The sequence below is a fragment of the Schistocerca cancellata genome, chromosome 9 (assembly GCF_023864275.1).
Source record: "Schistocerca cancellata isolate TAMUIC-IGC-003103 chromosome 9, iqSchCanc2.1, whole genome shotgun sequence".
NCBI classification, from domain to species: Eukaryota; Metazoa; Arthropoda; class Insecta; order Orthoptera; family Acrididae; genus Schistocerca; species Schistocerca cancellata.
The window spans coordinates 463314388-463335540 of NC_064634.1; the positions used below are offsets into that span (position 1 = coordinate 463314388).

Genomic DNA, 21153 nt, shown 5'->3' on the forward strand with positions numbered 1-21153 from the left:
CAGAACGCAAATACATGGAAACTCTGAAGAGCAAGTTATCCTGGTACTTTTATGTTTCAGTTCAACAAAAATGGGTAAAAGAAAAATAAGTAAAATAGTTAACATGAATTATATTTTACAGTAACACATGGAACTCTATTTTTTTTAATTGCACACAATGCAATGCCTTCATTGACAAATCATTTCAATAAGAATATTATGGGACCTGGGTACAATTCAAACCAGAATTCAAGCACAAGATCAACAGTTCACTCCCAATCTTCACCACATACACAACTGCATTCACAGCCCCCCCCCCCCCCCCTCCCCTCGGATCTGACTGACTTAAATTTGGGGGACGACGAGGCCACTCTACCAGACCTATCAACCCCCAGGGAAGTTGGATATCCAGATATGCCTGGATATCCACATCCAGGTAGCTGGATATCCAGGTATACATGGACAGCTAGCTTATAACAGAGGTGTAGCGCCATCATGCTAAAAAAATAAATAAATAAATAAAATAAAAAAGGTTGAAATATCCCGTCGTTAGAAAGCATTGATGGCAACATACCTTCATCTAACAACTACAGATAACAGGCTGCTGTTACTGTATCCTGACTGAAGAACTGCTCAACAATACGAGAACTCCATATTTCACACCAAACGATCACTTTCAATGTGCCAACTACCTTCAATGGATCCATCCAGTGAGGGTAAGTGTGATTCTGTTTATTTACTTCTGTCCACACAAAAATTAGCTTCATCCATAAACAATGTGTCATAGGGGAAATTAAGGTTTTCGAAGAATTTGTATGTCACCCATTCCACAAACTGACCCCAATGATCTGTATCACCCTCAGTGATACTCTGTAATTTTTGTAATGGTGCCATTATTTGTTGCCAAAATTCTCATTTTTGATGTATGGTTGACCCCACTTTCTTGCGAGATATGGCACGTAATATGATCTGAACTTTCAGTGAATGATGAACAGTGGTTGATGTTGCTTCATTCACTGCCACTTTTGGTCATCCAGCTTTCAATTTGTCTGTGACAGAGCTAGTTTCACAGAATTTTATGACAGGTTTCACCATCACTCTGTGGGTAATAGGTGGTCTGCTTGAGTGGCATTGGTTTGAAATCCAATTTAATAGCATGTATAGATGTTCTTTTCTCCAAATATCAAATTGAATAAACCACATCACTGTTTTTCTTGTATAGTTCTCTATCTGTTCAATATGTCACATGACCCCCTTTCCACTTGAAAATTACAAGCTCTATCCAAGACAGACATCTTGACTTTAATTTTCTGTTTACCCATCAGTCATTGCTTGAGATGGGTGGTTCTGCTCCTATTGCTGAACTAGTAGTTCTGCATTTTAAGAAAGGCAAGGAAAAATTGTACATAATTACAAGCTTATATCATTGTATCCCGCATTAAATAAATTTTGAATGTGTTCAGAAGTAATAAATGAACAACTACAAACATCTGTGACATCACAAAATTTTAGAAGACAGACTACACTAAAAACATCCTATTGAACGGATACAATTTATATACTACAAAAAGGAAACACTAAGTGCCAACAACACACAATGATCAAGGCTGTAATGAAAAATTACACTCTTGTTATAAATCAATAACAACAATCAATTTTTGAAACTGTAATATAATTGGACCGATAAAAAAAATCTACCCATTACACAGTGTGTGTAACAGGACATCCTCCTCTAGCATTACTTTTCCTCAACAATAGTTGTCGATACCAGTATTATTTTTCAAATTTTGGATGGTTCAATATTATCTCAGCTGTTTTTCCAAAAACTTTCAGATTATTTTATATACAATATGTTATATTTCAAGATAAAATTTATGAAGAGGAATTATTTTATTTTTGATGTTACAATCCATAAGTACTAGCTCTGAATGTACAGTTAAAATTATTTTTTTTTTAGAAGCATTTGAAATTATGAATTATTTGATACACTTAAAATTTCTATTATTGATTATGCAATCTAGTACTGTTTACTGCTTTTTTTTCTGGATTCATTTATGAAATAATAATTGAAAATAACAGAGTGAAATTAACAGAAAGTCATTTCTCAAGAAAAATTGTAAGCCCTTTAGAATAAGGTTATTACTGCAGAGTGGAGCAGTAGTGAGCATGACTTTGATGTGATTGGACATATTTTTGTATTTTGTGCGAACAGGCTAATTTCGGCTTAGTTAATGTGATAATTCAAAAGACTGTATGAAATACTAAAATGTGACAAAATATATTAACGTTTCTCAAAGTATTTGTATGGAGTATAGCCATGTATGGAAGTGAAACGTGGACAATAAATAGTTTAGACAAGAAGAGAATAGAAGCTTTCAAAATGTGATGCTTCAGAAGAATGCTGAAGATTAGATGGGTAGATCACATAACTAATGAGGAGGTACTGAATAGGATTGGGGAGAAGAGGAGTTTGTGGCACAACTTGACTAGAAGAAGGGATTGGTTGGTAGGACTTGTTCTGCGGCATCAAGGGATCACCAATTTAGTATTGGAGGGTAGTGTGGAGGGTAAAAATCGTAGAGGGAGACAAAGAGATGAATACACTAAGCAGATGCAGAAGGATGTAGGTTGCAGTAGGTACTGGGAGATGAAGTTTGCACAGGATAGAGAAGCATGGAGAGCTGCATTCAGTCTCTGGACTGAAGACAACAAAAACAACAAAAATTCTGCAACAACAATCTTCAAATTTATTTAGATCAATTTAATCATGAGGACCTAAAATGTGGGAATTTCAGTTCCAAGAATCAGACCCTTAGACAAAAATAAATGGAGCCAATACTACACGAAAAGCCGAGTAAACTAGCATGTGTATTGTAATCTTCGCTCCTCTCAAATTTTTCATAGAAGACATTGCCTACTGTAGACAATAGCTGGAAAAAGGAAGGAAGTGGAAGATTACAAGTGGCAGGAGAACATGTGTGAAACTGAGGAAATTTGCAACCTCTTAGAGCCACTGGCTCCTATAGATAGCAGATTTTCTTAACTTTCATCAGTGTTCTCCTACAGCCACTCTGGTTATAGAGAGAAATTCTACAATGCTTATCTCAAAGTTCAATACTTAATCTAGTATTATTCCTTTTGTAAATAAATGACACATTGTAAAACATCAGTGCCACAACCGCTACACTCTTTGCAGAGGTGATATTCTCAGTAGAATAAAAAAAATTATGAGCTACAAGAAACCATAAATGAAATAACAGAAAATGGGACGACTGGTGGTACAAAATAATGTCATAACCAATATAAAAAACTGTCTTCCTAAACTTTCATAAAAGAACTGATATGAAACACTGTGACTTGAAAATATTTTTACATCAGAAATTATAATTTCTACACTTGTGGCACATAAACATTTGCAAACTGCATAAAGTATGCTATGCCCTACACAAGCTTGACATGGCACAAGCCAGGATTGCATATACTGCATATTGTGCTAAATTGCATGCAATAATGAAATATGGTATCACAATTTGAGGAACATTTCTACCTATACTCCATTCACCGAAACAAGAGACGTACTGTAAACACGGCAAGGCGCATGACCACAGCGCTGCCGTCGAGGGGTGTACAAGGCAGGGGCGTCAGAAATTAAAAAATGAAAGTCGTGTTTTTTTATAATTTGGCACCTGAACATGATAAACAGACCCGAGAACTACCTTCCGACACCTTTGTTTACATTACATTAAAATTTATTGTCACTCAAAAAGAGAAATATTTAAGCTTCCAGGAAAAGTTGTTTTTTCGCGTTACTCTATATTTATCACGCCATATCTCCTAAACTGTGTGTCACACAGCAAAATAATTTTATAATTGCCTTCAGTACTATATGTTGATGACGTCTGCAAATTTTCTGCTCAATAGAGTCAGTAATAGTGAATCAATGAATTAAAATTTCACGTCTGGTATAGAACTGTTACCAAATCATCGTCCGAAATACAGTAAGCGACAAACTTTTTCCCTTTACATTCTTTTGTGGGGGTGTAACCGAGAAAAGTTTCAGAAAGGTTTGAATTTAATTTTGTAGTTTGTTCGAATGCGATGGGTGCAACCGTTTGTCCTTTATGAGCCATGCATTGTGCGGTTCGCAGGCGCGGCGCTCAGTAAGTGTGGCCGTCTCAGTTGCAGGTGTGAGCTCCTTAGTGGGTGTTGTACAGCGGCGATTTCAGGATATCTTAAGTTCATCTGTAAAGACGCTTGAAAGACTCGTTGTTGATCATTAGAGTAAGTATATGTGTTTGTAGTCACGCTGAGCATTCACTATTTATGTGCGCATCCAATAGCATCGCATGGTTTCTTATTTTATATATTCACTTATTTCATTAGCGTCACACACGGCTGTCCTCATTATGTCATCCACGGATTCAGCGAGCGAGGTCGACGTGTCAGTTCTAAGTCTACCAAAGAAGCGAGCAAAGAAGAAATCATTAAGCTCTTCTGAGAAGCACATGGTGCTTAATGCGTGTAAAACGGAACTTTTACATCCAGAGCAGTCGATGAGTGACATTGTTTCGAAAACAGCTGCAGCTACAGGTGTTGGACGTTCTTCAGTGCATCGTGTGATAACTGAGTACAAGGCCACACACTCTTTGAAGTCTCCCAAGAAAGGAAAATTACGCCAAACTTTCTGAAAATGTTGATGACTTCGATAGAAATGCGATACGAAGGAAAGTACACGAATTTCTTTTTTCGTAACGAATTGCCATCAATTGACAAAGTGCTTAGAGTCGTGAACGAAGATGCAGATCTGGGCAATTTTTGGAGAACTACATTTTATAAGTTATTGAGAGAAATGAATTTCAAATATGTCCGGCGTGGGCGCGATAGCATGCTAGTAGACAGGGATGACATCTTTTTATGGAGGCGGCGTTATCTTCGAACCATTAAACGGTTGAGAGATGAAGGCAGACCCATTTACTATTTGGGCGAGACGTGGATGAACGCGGGACATACCCGAAGTTACGTCTGGGTAGATGACACTATAAATTCCTTAAAACAAGCGTTTCTGTCCGGGTTATCCACCGGAAGCAAGGGCCCATCAGGTAAAGGGAAACGTCTGATTATCGCACACATTGGCAGCAAAGCAGGGTTCGTTGAAGGATGTTTGTGGACTTTCGAATCCAAGAAAAGTGGAGATTATCATGAGGAGACGTGCGCCGAAACCTTCGAGAAGTGGTTTCAAGATGTTCTTCCTCGGCTTCAGGAAAATGCAGTTATTGTTCTTGATAACGCGCCGTACCATTCTCGGAGAAAAGAGAAAGTTCCCAATGCGAATTCCAATAAGCACGAAATATCAGAGTGGCTAAAATCTAAAAACATCGATTTCGAAGACGGTATGTTGAAGAAAGAACTTTTAGATATAGTTAAAAATCACAGAACAGCGCACAACGAATACGCAATAGATGAAATGGCGAAGAATGCAGGGAAAACTGTTCTCAGAATTGCTCCGTACCACTGTGAATTAAACGCCATCGAGTTAGTGTGGGCCAGAATCAAAGGCTATGTTGCAGCGAAAAACAACACATACAAAATGCCGGAAGTTAAAGTACTGCTAGAAGAAGCAGTAAGAACAGTGACTGCAGAGGATTGGAACAAGTGCGTCCTCCATGTCGTAGAAAAAGTGGAAACTCAAATGTGGAAATTAGATTGCGTTATAGAGGAGAGAGAGGAGCGGTTTATTATAAACTTCAATGAGAACAGTTCAAGCTCGACAGAGTGAACCTTGTTTCGTCATTTCTCATTATTATTACTGGTATTGTTATTAAAATTAACAATTAATTGTGTTTTAATGGAGCGTTTTGTTAGAAACCTGAATGAAAATAAATCTGCTTCGACAGAATGAACTCAGTTTAACATTATTTTAACATTGTTGTTAAATTTATTTCGTACATTGTTGCCCAGGTTTCTCACAGTCCGCTGTGACAGCTCGGCAGCCAGCCGAACGCCGCCAGCTGCAAAGCGTGCGCCAAGGATTTTCCACACCCCTACGTATCACGTGAACACCGAATGCTTTCTCTGGAAACGAGCGTAGTCGCTCACGTGACACTGTTTATGTTTCGTCCCAGCTCTCGGTGAATAGACTTTAGATCACTCATTCCTCTCACTCAGGAGAGACATAGGGAGCAATGTACATTCCAGAGCCAAAAGATGCATGCAGATCTCTCTTCCAAAATTTAACTGATTTATGTAATGGCACTGTCTACATATTGGAAGTGTCTAAAATCATCAAAAATAATATACATGAATTAAGTAAAAATTTGAAAGTTCATATTTACAGTTGAAACAGAAAATGAAACCTTTAAATCACAGAATTGAAATGACAGAATAACTTGTTAACAGATACAAGGAAAACTGGGCACACATCTTTCTTTAGCACAAATCTGGAAACTTTGCAGCTTGAACACTGTTTCTATTCTGTATCTGAATTTCTTGCACATATGAGTTCAAATAAATATGGAATCATCAAATGTAGTTTCCATTTTTTTTCCAATGCAAAATAAATGTAGATAAATGTTTGGTGTCTATGCCATTTGTAACAATATCTATCATGCATCTTACTTGCTTGTTCATGTGAGCAGGAATAAATACTGCAACTTGGAAGATTTGGACAATATGGGGAACAATTCCATGCAGAAGTAAAAACTGAAAAGTAAGTTCATTAATATTCAAGATCTATCCATTTTTAAGCACTGATGTGCCATTGATAGTAAGGTTAATGGAACTTTTCAATTTTAACAAAAGTTTGGCATCTTACTTCTACATGCTGCATAAATGTTGGTAGTAAGCAACTTCTTGAAATAATGGATATTAACTTGGCTTACAAATCAAATTGTTTCATCACATCAAAGCACTGGTTATACCAGTTCTGCACTATTTGATAAAGATTGCCAGAATATATAATTTTTACAAGAGCAGATCAGTGGACAAAGATTGAAAAGGCTAATTAAAAGAGAAGCATAAAGCACTGTTTAGTATCAAAGAAGATAACAAGAAGATAAGCTAAAAAATGAGATGAGGATTAACAGGAGGCTCAACAAGTACATGGATGGCTGATACTGTGAGTACAGGCAGTTAGAAGATATGGGAAGTTTTGAACAAGCAGAGTTAGTGGTTGATGAATAGACAAGGTAAACACAGTGCAAGAAAAAACAAGAAAATTTCTGGCAATAGTATGGTACAAGAACACAATGTTGTTTAACCAGATAAAAAAAGGGTATTTGTGATAGTTATGAGAGAGAATTTTCTGTCACATCAGGAGAATTGCTGTTTTAATGGAGGTTGTTACATGTACTTCTAGATCACTGACAAAGGGCCTAGTAACATTGATTCCAGGTTTTCATTGTTGGTTCAGTGCCCAAGCTATACTGCGAAGCACACAATGACTGTATGCAAAGAATCAATCAAATTTGCTTCAGTAGACAATCTAATGAAATTAATCCTAAGCTGCACTGTTTTGGTGTTTTGCTCATTACTCATGTTCAGACTGTGGTGTGGTTGAAACAGTTTATGTTTTAAAAAATTTTATTTCAATGTCACCCCAATTAGTTCAGTTACTTTAAGAAATCCATACATCTAGGTCACAAATGGGGTAAATAATTCTTTTCCAGCTGCAAGATGAAAAGAAAAATATTTTTTCTAGTTCTACCAGAACAGCTGTCACTTTCAATTAATTCTTGATACAAAAATCATTTCTAATTTTTCTCTTGTCGCAGTAGATGTAATTGTTACATTAGAAATAATGTTTTATTTGTTACTCAATGGAAGAATTTCTTTTTGACTGAAAGGATACGAAGCACCAAAATCTTCGGAAACTTCTGGATAGTGAAACTTTTTGTACATTTTCGACGCATCTGGCACTTTGAACATGTCTGCAACAAGTAAAAATAACTTGACAACTTATATTAATTTTGAATATATATGCACCAATTTTTAATTATGTCCTATAACATGTAAAATTAGGAAATTACTTTTTAAAACTATCAAAATATCTTTGTGTTAACCATCTAAAATAAACACACAAACAAACCAAACAATATAATTTCCTAAGTTTCCACAGCCAGAGACAGTTAGCATAAAAGTTATCTTGGTATGATACCATATCTTGTTCTAAGTAATTATCACTGATGAAACCAATATTTTGGTCATGGTAACCGTGGCCTCCTCCAGAGTCATGATGTGGTACCATGCTCAGAGAACTTTTATGTAAAGCAAACAATATTGTGTATTCATGAACAAGTTCCTGCACAGCTGGAGCCAAAGAACAAGCCAGGAGTGTCCAACTTTCCTGAGTCTAATATGTGTGGGATAAAAAAAAAAAATAAAATAAAAAAAACTGAAGGATATTGTTCACTAGAACCAACTTGAGTTCACAACATCTGATTCCATATTTGGAAGAATTAGGAAGGTATTTATTATGTATCAAACAATTAGTAAGCTACATTGTCGTAAATAAATAGCAAATGATACAAGTTGATGTCTGTTGGTGCTGGTGCTGATGTCTGTCTTATCAGTAAGGAGTAAAACATACATCTGATACACAGCAACTGTGCACATAAATGTGAATATCGCTAAAGTGACATTATGAAGATTTGTAGTAAGATTTTTGAAAATGAAGAAGCTGGCAATTTATTTCTGAAAAGGTTCACACTTATGTACATTCTAGTGTTAAGAGGAGACAGAGCTACAAAAAAGATGACCTCTGCATCAATAAGGGTGTGAATATTAAGTTGTTAACTGTGAAGATAGTATGGCCACAGACAAAATTCCTATTACAACTGGTTGTCAGGTGGTTCATTTTCAGGTTGTTTTCTTAATTTAAATATGCAATCCTGAGAGAGATTATGATAACTAAAATTTCTGAAACAGTAAACACAATGAGAGTAATGCATCACACTATTAGAGGTATTAAAGAAAGTGCATGTCCTTCTTGTCTTCCTAAATCAACCAGAAAATTAAGATCAAGGTACAATGTGATGTAGGTGACTAAACACTACTGAAAGAGAAGAAAACTGATGTTGAAATGAGATGGTTATAAAATTAGGTATGGATGCAACATGGAGGCACAAGGAGTTGGCATATTCTGAAATTGCAGACACATCAACTTCCAGAAAAGTGAGAGACTCAACGAGTTGACCACATTTTTAAGTAATTAAGTATTGGTCTAAGTACATTTGCTGGACCCAGTCATAAACATAACATACCATTCTCACATACTATTTTCTCAAACAAACAAAATAAAGTACACTGTTGTTAAACCCCATTGTAACACATCTATCATAATCAATCTGTTTCACTATTAACATACTTTTGAAATATATTAAAGTGGTAATAAATTTAATAACAGCTGAGAAGGTCTGCAAAAATAAGATTCTGAGTCAGTCTCAGTTTACATTCAAGAAGGGTAATTCTACAAAAGAATGCCATGCATCCATTACAGTAATTTTGATTTGGATCTCTGTGAATAAGTATTACTCTTGAATAAGAAAAATTTTGTGTTACTGCCCCTTTCTCAATATCTATAGTATTCTTCACTTTACTTAAGATGGCTTACAGTGTATCAGTCACTTCTTTTCTTTCTATCATCTGGAGTACTTAATGAGTTAAAATAAAAGAATATTTGTAACTACTTAAATTGTATTTGAAAGACATTTTACTCTATTTCAAATTAATAAAATGTTTTTGTATTATATCTGGCTACTTACAACCCACCAAAGAAGGAGCATAAAAATACAACATGAAGAAACTTACAGGTTTCTCATCACCATCGAGGACTTCCTCCCGTGTGAAACTGTCGAGACACTGCTGGAGACGCACTTGCCCCGTACGCACGGGGATAGGCAGAGAGAGATCCCAAAAGGGATCAAATGTCACAGAGCAGTGACCACACACCGTACATCGCAGTGTCGATTTGAGTTGGCCCACAAAGATGTCCACTATCTTGCTGTCGTCAGCACGAAGGTACCGTTTCCAAGCTTCGGCTGATTTCTGCTGGTCACTGCAAAATCATTAAGTTGGCATTGTTATACTGTATATACTTCACTGCTATCAAAATGAAAAAGTATACCAAAAATAAAGGTCAACTGAGATTTTTTAACAGAATGACTGACCCATACAAACCTTTGGGAAACAAAATTCCAGTACCACCAAAACACACACATGAAAGTGAAAACACTTATCCTACCATTTGAAATGGTTAGTTTGGTTCTTAGGGAGGAAAGAGGGATAAGCTCGGGAAGTCTGAAAAGGAACGGCACGTCACTGAGAGCCCAGGATGGGAGTGATCCACTTCTTGTGAGTATGGGGAGAAACCTCAGTGAAAGGTATTGTGATGTCAGTCATGCTTCATTTGATATGTTTCTCTTGAATAAACTATATCAAAACACTAAAATGAATGAAGTTCGAACTATCATTTTCTTAACAGACAGCCTGGCACTACATGAATTCACAAATTAATAAAGGGTGGCATAGTAGAAAGCCTCTGAATATCTTCCATTTCCATGCATCAAGCTATTACTTACAGTGACTGACTACATATGTGTGTTCCAATTAAGGAAAGGTATGACTCACCCTGAAAACCAGAATTAAGAGTCTATAATTGTCACTAGACATCCAAAAGAAACTACAATAAACATTAGCTGGTTGTAAGACTTCTCTGCACCAAACTTGTAAACAAATATATTGATTAAATTATTCTTGTGCACTAATTTCAAGTAAATAAACAAATAGGACATAAATGCAAAAGTTCTTTCCTGTAAACGTAGCTAGTAGTCTGTTTCATCCTCAGGCATTAGTATTTTACAACATTCCTTCAAGTAGTTAGCACAAACAGTCTACCTTACAGACTGCAAGATTGTAACATATCATCTCCATCACGTGTGTTCCCTGGAGATAATTGGCTGATTTTTCCCTAATCCCCTTAACAGGTAGTGGTATGTGCTTATGATGTCAGCTCAAGATCAAATGATTTCCCCGTGATGGTGGGTGTTTGCCAACACCCTTTGCAGAGAAACTTCTAAAGGTCCTTCGGAAAGCAACACCTCAAAAATTGTTATTAGTGGGAGCACAAAATAGCCAATGGCTACATTCCAACTGGCTGGAAGACCCCTATGTTAAATAATTTTACAGAGCATTCAGAAGCCGGCAAAACAGAGGAGTCAACCGGCAGTCCTTGTAGGTGTAGGTGCTATCATGTGCCCTCTGGGGTAGGGACAGTGTTCTAAAGTGTGTTTCTGCAGGCAGTAGCTGGTGATACCACATGACCGACACAGCTGTTTTTCTAGCAAAGAAAGAATTGAGGCATTCAAAAATGTGTTCCTGTGAACTACCACAGAACTTTCCTGTTTTCTAGTCTAGCGTTACCTTTCGGTTGGTGTGTGTGTGTGTGTGTGTGTGTGTGTGTGTGTGTGTGTGTGCGTGTGCGTGTGAGCGCGCGCGCACACTCTGTACTCAGACCCCTTATATCAGATCGCAAAGCCAGTAATTAACTGGACAGTGGTGTTTCAGTAAAGGAGATGGACTTGGTGAGGTGTAATAGAAGCTGATAACTAATAGTTATTTCCATTCAAATATGAGAGTGGTGTTTTTGTGTGACTCTTCCCCTATTGAATTTTAACTGTATTTCTATTTTGTAATTGTGGGTGGGAGCTGCTAGCTGCCAGGTGGAGGTGGTGTGATGAACTCTTAGCGATACACATATCCGAGTGTGTTAGTCGGATTTCAGAATCTTCCCTGAAAGTAGTTACATCGCTACAGAGTTTTTGATTATTGACTTCAGAGTTGTGAACAGTTTACTCCTGTCCCATGAGTCAAAATGAGATGATGGCTCTTATTTAAAGTGACTGGTAGTGCAGTAGAGATGAGCATCAATTTAACTCCATTAATAAACATTTCCGACTAAATCTGCTGAGCAGTATGTCGTGTATTTTGTATCACATACTGCACTTAGCTGAGAGTGTGCAGTTTCTGGCTGTGGTTACAAGTGCATTTTTTTGTGACTCCACAGGAACTCAGTGGCACACACCAAAAGGGAAGTTTCAAGATGACACTGAAAAAATGAATTTCTGCACAATACACTCAGTCATAAGAGAAGTTTAATTCTCATAATGAAAAGAACAGGAAATAAGAAAAAGAATTAATTATTTCATCAAATTATGAGATTCCTTCTGATGCAGAACTAAACTGAGATCTGAAATGCTGACCTACCAGTGGGAAAAAATACTTCAAACTAAAGTGCCATTATCAGTACTGATTACATCAAGAGGCTCTCAAAAATGTGATCAGTATTGGCAAGCTACAAGCACAGAATGCACTTTTTTGTCCCTACTGTTCTCTTGTTTTTAATAATGACAAAAATTAAAAGCTTACTTAAATATTGCACCTTATATTGAATACTGAAACATACAAACACTTCAATACAATTTATTGCACAACATAAACCTACTTAACTTTACCTTAATGTCTCATCAATTTCTGTAAGAATCGGTTTAGGTTTGACAGTAACACGATTCACATCTTCGTGTAGCCCCTCTAATAAATATCGCAGAAATTCCTGAGCGTCTTGCTGACTGTAGCCCATAAAACGTGGTGCAAATCGTTGGATTTGTGATTTCAGTGCTGTAGTATTTACGACTGTGCCATTACTGTCACTGTGCCATAGTTCTTGTATTACTGTAGTGAATGCTGAAAACAAAGAATTAAAAGTATTTTAAGCAACTGTTTGTTAAAATTGTTAAAGGAATTATCACATCTGGCCATAAAGGAATAAGACTATGCTACATGAGGGCAGTAGTTGGAAGATACATTGCTGCTATTTAAGAAAACAACACTATGAGGTCATAATACAGCAAATTTCAAATTGCCATGAAGGATACATGCCTGTACAAATAAATGATTAGCATTTCCATGCAACCAAACAAAGTGAGAAGAAGTAATGCATTAACATTCTGTGTATAAGAAAAGATTACACATAACATTTCCCATTCAGAGATCACATTTCAGTGTTGGTTGCTTGTGTTAGGTTCTATTACATCTCATCTCATGAAAGAAGGAGAAACTTCTTGTCCAGCACATGGAACACAATGGTGGAGATTATCTGTTTACTGCCACAATGGTAAATTTAAAACCACCCAAAAATGTCCTCGGTGACCAAATATAGTCACAGTGATCAAAAATAAAATTGTAGGTGGTGCTATCATTTGAATCCGAGAAGGAGAAACACCTAGCAGCATATCAGGTTTGTGGCCTACTGAGATTGCAATTTATAATCCTGCAATACTGTTGCTCGCATTTGCCTCTATACTCTGCAAACCACTGTGAGGTGCACAACTATATCAGTTATTAGGATTTCTTCCCATTCCATTTACATATGGAACAAGCGAAGAATTGACTGTCTGAATGCAACTCTGCGTGTAGTAATTATTCCAATCAGATTGTCACAGTCCCTATGTAAGTAATATGTAAAAGATTGCAGTATATTCCTAGAGTCATCACTTGAAGTCAATTTTTGAAACATTGTTAATAGACTTTCTTAGGATAGTTTGTGTCTAACTTCAAGAGTCTTCCAGTTCAGTTTCCTCAGTACCTCTGTGACACTTTTCTATGGATTAAAGTAACCTGTGATGATTCATGCTGCCTTTCTCTGTATACATTCAACACCCTCTGTTATAAGAACCAGAACAATAAATTTTCGATAAAATAATTTAACTGTACAGATAAAAATCTACTCACCAAATGGCAGCAGAACACACGCATAAAAGAAGGTTATAATTCGACAAGCTTTTGGAGCAGTGGGTCTTTCTGCAGGCAGAAGGATTGAAGGGGAAGGAAGAGGGGTGAAGGGAAAGAATTGGACAGGTCTACAAAAAGGGGTAGAATTCAGGAAAGTTACCCACAACCATGGGTCAGGAGAGGCTTACCAGATGGGATGAGAAGGAAAGACTGATTGTTGGGGACTGCATCTGATGATACTTGAAAACCTGAGAGCTTAAAGATAATATGCAAGAGAGATTACTGCTTAAACATTGTGCACGAGTTAATAAGAAGTAAAAGCTAAGTACACTGTACATAACAGAGGTGAGAGGGGGCAGTGAAAAATAGATAGGTAACACAATGAAAGATGTAGAAAACTAAAACAGAGTGAAGAAAGGAGTAGTTACTGTGAAGAAATACTGAGAAAGACAAAATTAATGTAAACTATTGCCAAGTGGATGGCAAGAAGCGAGGATGTGTTGTAGCACTAGTTTTGAGAAATTGGTATATGGGGTAAGAATCCAGGTGGTGCATGCGGTGAAACAGGCATCGAGGTCACGATTGTCATGTTGTATAGTATGCTATGATTGTCATGTTGTATAGTGTGCTCTGCAACAAGATATTGTGTGTTGCCAGTATACATCCTCTGCCTAATTGATAATTTGGTGGTAGGCATTCGGATTAAAAGGTCAAAAAGTGTTTACATAACAGCTGGTATATAACATGACGTTACACAGGTGGCTCTCTCCTTGATGGGATATGTTTTGCCAGTTACAGGGCTGCTATAAGTGGTGGTAGGAGGGTGCATAGAGCAAGTCTTGCATTGGGGACAGTCACAAGGGTAGGAACTGTATGGTAGGAGCAGTAGGGTAGGGAGATGTGTCCAGAAGGGGCATAGGGTTTGACAAGAACATTGCAGAGACTGGAAGGGCAACAAAAAACTATTCTAGGCATGGTGGGCAAAACCTCAGACAGAATGGATCTCATTTCAGGGTACAATTTCTGCAAGTCTTGGCATTGTCGAAGTCACTGATTAATACATTCTTGACCATGATAATACTGAGTGACCAGTGGCGTGCTCCAAAGTTGTTTTTTGGAAGGATCAACAGTACCAGGCTTGGGTGTGATGGTCTGGGAAATCTGCTTTTGTACTAGGCTGATGGGGTAATTACATCCAAAAAAAGCTGAGTTGAGAATGGTGGTGTATTGTTCTAAAGAGTCTGCTTCCCAACAAACATGTTTGCCTCAAATGCCAAGGCTGTATGGGAGGGAACATTTGACATGGAAAGCAAGTAAGTACTGTTGTTTGTTGGTAGGTTTAATGTGGACAGAAGTGTGTAGCTGGCCTTTAGTGAGGACGAGATCAACATCAACGAAAGTGGCTCTGGTTTCTGAATAGAACCATGTGAAATTTAATTGGGAGAAGGTATTCAGAGATTCCAGGAATTTTAACAGGTCAGCCCCACCGTGAGTCCATGTGGTAAAGATGTCATCAATGTATCTAAACAAAACCAGGGGCTCAAGGCTTATGGATGGAAAACATACTCCAAGCAACCCATGAAAAGGTTGGCATAGTAAGAAGCCATCCTAGTTCCTGTGGCCATATCCCTGATCTGTTTTTATTGTCTGCCCCTCAACATTGAAGTAGTTGTTGGTAAGTATAAAGTTGATTAAGGTGAGTAGGAAGGTTGTCATACATCTGGAATCAGGTGGGCAGTGACTGAAGAAATGTTCATCAGCAGACAGACCATGCACAGGGGGATGTTGGTATAGAGGAAGATGGCATCAATAGTGATAGGCAAGGTGTGTGGAGGGAATGGGACGGGCAAGGACTTCAGACAAACTAGGAAATGGTTGGTATATCTGATACCGGATGGAAGTCTTTGTACTATGGGATGCAGGTGCTGATCAACTAAGGCACATATATGTTCTGTGGTTGCTTTGATGACTAGCAAATATACGACAGCCTGGATGACTGGGTTTGTGGATCTTAGGAAAATTGTAAAAGGTGGGGATGCATGGTTTGGGTAGGGTGAGAAGTTCTATGGACTGAGGTGTTAGTCCTTGTGAGGAGCCTGAGGTTTTAAGGAGGGACTGCCAGTCAGTTTGAATCACTAGGATGGGATCTTAATGGCATACATTGTATGTAGAGGTGTCAGACAGCTGGTGTAGACCTTCATTAACATACTCCTTTCAGTCGAGTACTACAGTGGTAGATCCTTTCTGTGCTGGGAGGATAATAATGAAGTCATCAGCTTTTAGGGAACGTAAAGCCTGGAGTTCTACAGAGGACAGATTAGGGCCATGTTTTAGGGACAAGAAGAAGTGTTGTGAAGCAATGCTGGATGTGAGGAATTCTTGGAAGGCTTATAATGGATGATTTTGCGGTGGTGGTGGTGGAGGTGAATCAAGTTGGGATCGTGGGTGGAACTGTTCAAGCCAGGCTCAATGTCGGGTTTACTGTTGGAAAGGTTTTGGGATTGGGCTGCAAAGTGATATTTCTTGTCACACCCTATGCTCTTTCTGCACCCAACTCCCTACTCTATGGCTCCTATTCCCTATGTACCTTCCTACCACCTTATACCAGCTGTCTGCTTGTGTCTGTATATGAGCAGATGGATATGTGTGTGTGTGCACGAGTGTATACCTGTCCCTTTTTCCCCCTAAGGTAAGTCTTTCCGCTCCTGGGATTGGAATGATTCCTTATCCTCTCCCTTAAAACCCACATCCTTTCGTCTTTCCCTCTACTTCCCTCTTTCCTGATGAAGCAACCGTGGGTTGCGTAAGCTTGAATTTTGTGTGTGTTTTTGTGTTTGTTAGTGTCACTATCAACATACCAATGCTTTCGTTTGGTAAGTTACATCATCTTTGTTTTTAGATATCTTTTTCCCACGTGGAATGTTTCCCTCTATTATATTCATATATATATTGTGAAGTGTACAATTTTACATTTATGAACATTTAAAGGAAGTTGCACCACTTTGAAATCCTATCGAGATCTGACCGAATATTTATGCAGCTTATTTCAGATGCTACTTCATTATAGATAACTGCATCATCTGCAAAAAGTCTCAGGTTACTATTAATATTGTCTGCACTGTCATTAAAGTACAACATAAACAGGAAGGGTCCCAACACATTTCCCTGGGGCACACCTAAAGTTACTTCTACATCTTACAATGACTCTCAATCCAAGATAACATACTGCATGCTCCCTACCAAAAAGTCCTCAATCCAGTCACAAATTTCACTTGATACCACATATGACTGTACTTGTGACAATAAATGTAGGTGTAGTACTGAATCAAATGCTTCTCAGAAATCGAGAAGTATTGTTTCTGACTGCCTCGAGCCAAAGTTTTCAGTATTTCACGTGAGAAAAGTGCAAGTTGAGATTCACATGATCGATGTTTTCAGAATCCAAGCTGGCTGGCATTGAGGAGGTCATTCTGTTCCAGATACCTCATTATGTTTGAGCTCAGAACATCTTCAAAGATTCTCCAGCAAATCGATGTCAAAGATATTGGACAGTAGTTTTGTGGATCACTTCTACTACCCTTCTTGTAGATGTTGTGACCTGTGCTTTTTTCAGTACAGAATCTCATAGGAATTCTATCGGGCTGTGGAACTTTGTTCAGTTTTAACAATCTCAACTGTTTCTCAACTCCCCTGATACCAATACTTTTTTGATTCATCTTTTCAGTGGTATGAGGATTCAAAGAGGGGCAGTCCACAGACATTTTCCTTCGTAAAGGAACATTTGAAAATGGAGTTAGGCATTTCAGCTTTTAATTTGCTACCCTCAGTTTCCGTTTCCATTTCATTCACTAGGGACTGGACCCAAACCTTGGTGCCACTACAGCCTTTACATACAACCAGAATTTCTTTGGGTTCTGCGAAATATGATTTGAGAATACTCTGCTATGATAGTCATTGATGACATCACGTACTGCTGTACTGCTGTCCTGACAGGAAAAAGTGTTTCATTCAGCATGTCTCTATCTCTATCTATGTCCCCATCAGTGGGGATTCTGTGACTATCGTGAAAATACAAAATCAGTTGGTTCAGGAGTGCCATACTTGACACGGTGCAGGATATCAGTGGCAACACATGACTAGTGCCCGAGATGGCAGACGTAATGTTCACTCGGCTGTACAGGATCGTAGAGCCACGTCACGTACCTGTCGTCAGGAAATGGGTTTCTTTGTAGGAAGACAAGTATCCGCAGGAGTAAGATGATGCCTGGAGCACCACAGCACGGGCTGTCAGCTATGTGACCACTGGCAAAGTTTCCCTCGACACTACTCTAGAGAGACAGTGGTGCACCTGACAACACGGGACACAGGACACAGGAGAGGTGTCTTGTCATATTCTGAGATGAGTCCCATGCCTTAGTACAGTGTCACAAAACAGTTTTGTATGTCGAGATTCCAAGGAGAATGAAAATTGTCAGATCGCATTTGTCGTCACTTTACCGGCCCTGCGCCTGGTGTTACGGTATTTGCTGCCACTGTGTATGTACTGCTCGTTTGCACAGTTAGTAATTTGAACAGCAGGTGCTACAATTCAGATGTGTTAACACAAGTGTCTCCTCGGGACTCTTTTTCAGTAAGATAATTCGAGATAACGTGCTGTCCGAGCCAATCTACCTTGACACAAAGGGTGTTTGAATGTTGCCTGGTGTTTTCCCCAAGTGTCCTACCCACTGAAAATATCCGGTCGTGCATTGCTGAAAGACTGACATACCATCACTACAATGATGAGCTCCGCACAGAGCCAGAGCAACATGGAAGGAAGCAACCATATCTGTCATCAACAGGGACAGGAAAATTTTGTGACAATGATAACACAAAAAATAATGCAAAATTAGTGGTTTTTACTGAAACAAAGTGCAGTCAGTAACTTTTTACCAGATATCTCAAAATCTGTGCTTTGTTGTACAAAACTTTTATAAATCTAAGGACAACAGTTTACTAATATTCATAACAGATAGTTACTGAATGATAAAATTGAATTTTGGTTTCTAATCTCCTCATGGCAGAGGTTTGTGCGTAATGTTAAAATGACAATTCATTTCACACTTAGCAAATTTTGATGTGATGATGAAAATAGCAACAAACTTAGGGGGAAAATCACCGGATTTGGCACAAATAGAACTAAATTTGGCATAAAACAAAACTTAATTTGACAAAAATGAAAACAGAATTTGGCAAAAAAGGACATCAAATCTGGTGAAAAAATTAACACCGAATGTGGCAAAAAACCATCGATTTTGGCAAAAAATAACAAGGAATTTGGTAAAAATAGCACCAAATTCTACAAAACTATCTCCAAATATGACAAAAACACAAAATTTGGCAAAAAAACAACCAAATTTGACAGTGTGAAATTAAATCTGTAAGAATAACATGTATTTTCACAACAAATTCCTCCCCCCATGAACCATGGACCTTGCTGTTGGTGGAGAGGCTTGCGTGCCTCAGCGATACAGATAGCCGTAAAGTAGGTGCAACCACAACGGATGGGTATCTGTTGAGAGGCCAGACAAACGTGTGGTTCCTGAAGAGGGGCAGCAGCCTTTTCAGTAGTTGCAGGGGCAACAGTCTGGATGATTGACTGATCTGGCCATGTAACACTAACCAAACGGCCTTGCTGTGCTGGTACTGCGAACAGCTGAAAGCAAGGGGAAACTACAGCCGTAATTTTTCCCGAGCGCATGCAGCTTTACAGTATGGTTAAATGATGATGGCGTCCTCTTGGGTAAAATATTCTGGAGGTAAAATAGTCCCCCATTCGGATCTCTGGGCGGGGACTACTCAAGAAGACACCGTTTCCAGGAGAAAGAGAACTGGTGTTCTACGGATCGGAACGTAGAATGACAGATCCCTTAATCGGGCAGGTAGGTTAGAAAATTTAAAAAGGGAAATGATTACGTTAAAGTTAGATATAGTGGCAATTAGTGAAGTTCGGTGGCAGGAGGAACAAGAATTTTGGTTATAACTACAAAATCAAATAGGGGTAGTGCAGGAGTAGGTTTAATAATGAATAAAAAAATAGGAGTACGGGTAAGCTACTACAAACAGCATAGTGAACACATTATTGTGGCCAAGATAGACACGAAGCTCATGCCTACTACAGTAGTACAAGTTTATATGCCAACTAGCTCTGCAGATGACGAAGTAATTGAAGAAATGTATGATGAGATAAAAGAAATTATTCAGGTAGTGAAGGGAGACAAAAATTTAATAGTCATGGGTGACTGGAATTCAAGAGTAGGAAAAGGGAGAGAAGGAAACATAGTAGGTGAATATGGATTGGGAGTAGGAAATGAAAGAGGAAGCCGTCTGGTAGAATTTTGCGCAGAGCATAACTTAGTCATAGCTAACACTTGGTTTAAGAATCATGAAAGAAGGTTGTATACATGGAAGAACCCTGGAGATACTAAATGGTATCAGATAGATTATATAATGGTAAGACAGATATTTAGGAACCAGGTTTTAAATTGTAAGACGTTTCAAGGGGCAGATGTGGACTCTGACCACAATCTATTAGTTATGAACTGTAGATTAAAACTGCAGAAACTGCAAAAACGTGGGAATTTAAGGACATGGGACCTGGATAAACTGACTAAACCAGAGGTTGTACAGAGTTTCAGGGACAGCATTAGGGAACAACTGACAGGAATGGGGGAAAGAAATACAGAAGAAGAAGAAGAATGGGTAGCTTTGAGAGATGAAGTAGTGAAGGCAGCAGAGGACCTAGTAGATAAAAAGACGAGGGCTAGTAGAAATCCTTGGGTAATAGAAGGAACATTGAATTTAATTGATGAAAGGAGAAAATACAAAAATGCAGTAAATTAAGCAGTCAAAAAGGAATACAAATGTCTCAAAAATGAGATCGACAGGAAGTGCAAAAGGGCTAAGCAGGGATGGCTAGAGGACAAATGTAAGGATGTAGAGGGTTATCTCACTAGGGGTAAGATAGATACGGCCTACAGGAAAATTAAAGAGACCTTTGGAGAAAAGAGAACCACTGGTATGAATATCAAGAGCTCAGATGGAAACCCAGTTATAAGCAAAGAAGGGAAAGCAGAAAGGTGGAAGGAGTGTATAGAAGGTCTATACAAGGGCGATGTACTTGAGGACAATATTATGGAAATGGAAGAGGAGATAGATGAAGATGAAATGGGAGATATAATACTGTCTGAAGAGTTTGACAGAGCACTGAAAGACCTAAGTCGAAACAAGGCCCCGGGAGTAGACAACATTCCATTAGAACGACTGACAGCATTGGAAGAGCCAGTCCTGACAAAACTCTACCATCAGGTCAGCAAGATGTATGAGACAGGCGAAATACCCTCAGACTTCAAG

General features: G+C 38.3%; 1 protein-coding gene across 1 annotated transcript in view; it reads right to left on the bottom strand.

Moving 5' to 3' along the window:
• The window catches only part of LOC126101504 (ubiquitin carboxyl-terminal hydrolase 21-like), a 258245-nt gene that overhangs the window by 23857 nt on the left and 213235 nt on the right, over window positions 1–21153 (bottom strand). The window contains exons 7-9 of the mRNA XM_049912149.1: window positions 12486–12714; window positions 9784–10030; window positions 7826–7904 (exon numbers count right to left, since the gene is read on the bottom strand). Coding sequence (XP_049768106.1) covers window positions 7826–7904; window positions 9784–10030; window positions 12486–12714 — 555 coding nt within the window. The remainder of the gene's footprint in view (window positions 1–7825; window positions 7905–9783; window positions 10031–12485; window positions 12715–21153) is intronic.